The 5,000-nt window shown below is 49.0% G+C and overlaps 1 protein-coding gene across 1 annotated transcript in view; it reads right to left on the reverse strand.

Annotated features, from left to right (window-relative positions):
• The window catches only part of strip2 (striatin interacting protein 2), a gene marked incomplete at both ends in the record, with an annotated part of 44,672 nt that overhangs the window by 25,664 nt on the left and 14,008 nt on the right, over positions 1-5,000 (reverse strand). Inside the window, 2 exons of the mRNA XM_080537946.1 lie at positions 3,070-3,190; positions 3,510-3,644. Coding sequence (XP_080394072.1) covers positions 3,070-3,190; positions 3,510-3,644 — 256 coding nt within the window. The remainder of the gene's footprint in view (positions 1-3,069; positions 3,191-3,509; positions 3,645-5,000) is intronic.

Here is a 5,000-nt window from a genome sequence, read left to right on the forward strand (position 1 = left end):
TACTGTTCAATAAAATGTTATACATCTAGACATTGTGGTATTTCTTTATATACGTATCCCAGACTGCCTATCAATTGTTTCTCAATAAACAGTTATGTTCTTCCCATTGTCATACTCCCGAGCTAAACGAAATGCCTTCCCAACCAGCGAGACTTATAGAAATGACGTTGTTTTATTGATAAAAAAAAAAAAAGGGTAAAACTGTAAAGAGAAAATAGAAAACTCACATTAATCCCAAACAATTTAACAAACTTCAGTTAACGTAATGTGGAGTCCGTTCATTGATCGATGCTGTCTGTTCAGTTCCCAGTAAGGCGCCCGTTCAGCGCTGGACCCGTTCAGCGCTGGATTTGACGCATGGCATAGCGCGCATGCGGCAAATCATGTTATATTATTATATATTATATAGCTCGCATCTAATCGTATCGGATGAGAAATAGACATTAAATGGCCTATATAGGCCGCTACACAACAGTAATCACCGCGACAAACAGCTATATTAGATTTGGAGAAAAAAAATATATGATTTTGAAAAAAAAAAAAATTATTATATTTTAATATGATGACCGGAATATATCACGTTTGTCCGGTAAATCGAATTCTTCCCGGACACGATGTCCGACGGCAAATTTTTCTAACGGAAACCCTGCTACACACACCTACAGACACCTACAGACCCCTACACACACCTACAGACCCCTACACACACCTACACACACCTACACACACCTACAGACCCCTACACACACCTACACACACCTACAAACACTCACATGAACATGAGCACACAAGTAATACAGGTAGAACCAAACAACAACCAACATCACACACATTACACACACATCACACACACATACAGACACCTGCACACACCTACACACACCTACAACCAACATCACAGGTACATTGGTTATGGTTACTGAGATAATATCCAAAAAGAAAAGGAAATTCTCTGTCCCCACAACCCCCTAGCAACAGGAGGGAGTGTATTGGGAGTGTTTGCTAGGAATTGTGGGTAAGTGTGAATCCTGTCCTTGGTGGTGTATTATCTCACTAAGCGTTGTACCTTTGATGTTCTTTCTTGTTTGATTCTATCTGTATTACATCTGTACACACACACATGTACACACACACACGCACCCATACACACACATGTACACACACACACATACACTCACACATGTACACACACACACGCTCCCATACACACACACACACACACACACACACACACACACAAACACACACACACACACACACACACACACACACACAGCAGAGATGTGAGTGGGATCTTGCTAGAAGCTGTCCTCAGGCACAAATTTAGGTTCAGTTTAACCGTTTCCTCATATCACACAACTATGCCACTTGTGGATTAGAGAGGAAGTGAGCACTACCTCTGTCAGTGGGCGTTGTGTAAAACCTCTCCCTATAGGCTAACCTATCATGTAAAACCTCTCCCTATAGGCTCTCCTCTCATGTAAAACCTCTCCTTATAGGCTAACCTATCATGTAAAACCTCTCCTTATAGGCTAACCTCTCATGTAAAACCTCTCCTTATAGGCTAACCTATCATGTAAAACCTCTCCCTATTGGCTCTCTCCTCCCATGTAAAACCTCTCCCTATAGGCTCTCTCCTCTCAGCAGTCGCACTACACGGTCACGCCTTTCACCATCCTGGCTCCCCGCTGGAGGATGGAGCTCCCCCCTGCTGTCAGGACTGCAGAGTCACTCCCTGTCTTCCTCCGTAGACTGAAGACCCATCTCTTCAGGCTACACCTTAACTGTCCCTCCTAAGACCTATCTGTGACGACCCTGTCTGCCTGTACCTGTGTGTGTGTGTGTGTGCGTGCGTGCGTGCGTGCGTGTGTGTGTGTTTGTGCTGTCCTTGCAGGTGCTGGAGGAGGGCGTGGCAGAGGTCGTTATCACATTGGCAGCACCTGGGCTTTGTGTGACTGGGTCCTTCAAGTCTCTCTAGAAGCCCAGTTGCGGTGTGCTCTCCGCCCTGAGACAGCTTTGTTTTTGTTGAAGTTTGCACCATGCAACATTCCACCGACACACTCCTCCACTCATACGCTCGCCTACGCTACTGAGTTTACTGATTACACACACTCTACGTCTTTCTTCATGTTATTCTTTTGTTAATAAATCATTTGTTCGTTTACTTGGTTGTGTGCGTCTCCCTCTTTTGTCACGACCGTGCGGTCCGGTTTGTGACATCCCCCTGCTCAGTTTCTCTACTGTATATTAATAAAATAACAATAATAATAATTCTTCCTTCTTCTAGCATTATGACTGCCAATGGCCCCTGGCCCGAGCAGATTTTACTTTTCTTGTGAGGATGGATAGATGATTCCCTTACTTAGACAAATGTATTTGTCTAAATGCCAAAAATATCTAATGTAAATGACTGTCATGTAAAACCTCTCCCTATAGGCTCCCCAATCAATCAGAAGAGTATTTAGGGTTGTGTTGTCTCCCAGGGGAGACGTTGGGAGCAGTGGATCTGCCCTGAGGGAGATGAAGAGCCTCAGGAGAGCCAAAGAGGGCACAGGAGCTCTGTCAGCTAGAGAGAGAGAGAGAGAGAGAGAGAGAGGGAGAGGGAGAGAGAGACAGAGAGAGAGAGAGAGAGAGAGAGAGAGAGAGAGAGAGAGAGAGAGAGAGAGAGAGAGAGAGAGAGACAGCTGGGACTGGGCGTGGAAGCTTCTTCTCCTTCCCTTAAATCTCTCCTGACGTTCTCTAATCCTCTCTCCCCTCTGAGACTAATATGCTAATATGCTCCACATCACTCCAGGGGAAAGCGACTTACTGAGAGAGTGTGAATATACAGGAGGGGGAAATGAACCGCACGATATGTGTGCTGTTGTTGTTGTTGTTGTTTTCTTTAACGCTGGGTGAGAAGTTGTTATCGAGTAACACTGCGTTAACGTTGTTGTCGTCGTGGCGATGGGGTCGTCCTGACGTTGCGTTGACGTAACCGAAGCCTAAAGAGTACGATGTGACGTAACGATAAAAAACTTGAACTTGAACGTTGTCGCGACGGCGTCGCCTTGACGACGGCGTACTCACTCTATCTCCATGCTGAGCAGCTCCAGCAGGGCGGTGAAGATGCCCATGTCGTACAGCAGGAACACGTTGTGGCGGGACCAGTAGATGACGTCCACGTCTGTGTCGCAGTCGTCAAACACCCCTGGAGGAAGACGTCACATAACACACACACAAGCACAGACACACACACACACACAGACACACACACACACACACACAGACACAGACACAGACACAGACACAGACACAGACACAGACACGCACACGCACACACAGACGTGTCTGATACCGTTCCTCATTCCGTTCCATGCATTACAATGTGCCCGTCCTCCGATGTCTACCTCCCCCAGCCTCTCCTGATACAGATAGATGTAGAGATGTGGTGTACTACTGTAGGTGTTCAGTCAGTGTGCTGTGTGTGTTGATCTGGAGGCAGGGAAGGGGTGGGGGGGTGGGGTTACCTTGGGCCAGGTAGAGGATGGCTCTGGCCACCTTCAGCCTCTTGTCCCGGTCTGTGACCTCCAAAGCGTCCAGGAGTCTCATCACGTAGGCCTTCTGCTCCTCCGGGCCCAGCTGGACCCACCTCCGACCCCGCACTGGACCGCAACACACAGAGAGACTCACCTGTTTAGCTCTCTGTGTCCCTGTGTGTGTGTGTGTGTGTGTGTGTGTGTGTGTCTGTCTGTCTGTCTGTCTGTCTGTCTGTCTGACAGACAGTCTCTGTCTCTGTCTCTGTCTCTGTCTCTCTCTCTCTCTCTCTCTCTCTCTCTCTCTCTCTCTCTCTCTCTCTCTCTCTCTCTCTCTCTCTCTCTCTCTCTCTCTCTCTCTCTCTCTCTCTCTCACCCCCTTCCCCCTCCTCTCTCTGTCCCTCTCTCTGTCCCTCTCTCTCTCTCTCTCTCTCATTCCTTCGCTCTCTTTCCTCTTTCAGAACCTCTCTTGGTACAGTCCCTCTCCCCACCCAAACCACTCTGATACCATCTTTCTCTTTCCTTCCATTGCTGTGCTCTTCCCTCAGTCATTCGCTCTCCCCTCTCCTCTCTGTTTCCTATCTCTCTCTTCTTCTCTCTCTCTCTCCCTCTCACCTTTCACCCTCCCTCCCTCCCTCTCTCTCTCTCACTCTCCCTCCTTCCCTCCCTCCCTCTCTCTCTCCTTCCCTCCCCTCCCTCTCTCTCCCCCCCTCCCTCCCTCCCTCCTTCTCTCTCCCTCTCTCCCTCTCTCCCTCCCTCCCTCCCTCCCTCATCAAGGGTCGGGTCAGCTCATTAACCGGGTCCATAGCGTGCAGCAGAGGCGGAGCGGAGCACGCGTGGTCAGAGTGACCTGACAGGGCCTTCAGAGAGACCACCTCAGGAGTGCATGGCTATTTCAGGCTGAGCCAGGCCAGGACAGGGACAGGCACAGCCCAGCAGGGCCAGGACACCCAGGCCACTTTAACTCAGGGTCAGAGCTCCCATATGGGGAGGGGAGGGAGGGGGGAGGGAGAGCGCAACTTAGGCCCAGGAAACATTTGTCCTTGTGGGCTACTCCGGTACTCCTCCCCTTGTCAGAATGACATATGGCTCCGGAATGATCTCGACTTCATGAATCCGTCCGTTCCTACAGCGAAGCGGGGTGCGTACGGAAGGCAGTACGGGGATGTTTCGACCCCCGCCTCCTCGTACCCTGGCACGCTGTTTATTTTGAGATCTCGGATTTGTCATCGGGCATCGAGCTGACTTCGTGATGATCATAACAATAAGACTCAAATAGCTCTTCTCTTACCCCTCTGACGTCACCCCCCCAAACAGGCTATATTAAGTAACTTCATGTATAAAACAATACTTCAAGAAATGAATCCTGTGTAACTTTGACTAAGGCTAACCTCAATACCGGTGTTCTGAGCCTGTCATGACAACGACAGCGACTTTAGTGGAGAGACACCGGGGGGTTTTAACAGCGACAGACGGTGATAAATA

This window comes from Nansenia antarctica (assembly GCF_963989245.1).
Source record: "Nansenia antarctica genome assembly, chromosome: 8".
NCBI lineage: Eukaryota > Metazoa > Chordata > Actinopteri > Argentiniformes > Microstomatidae > Nansenia > Nansenia antarctica.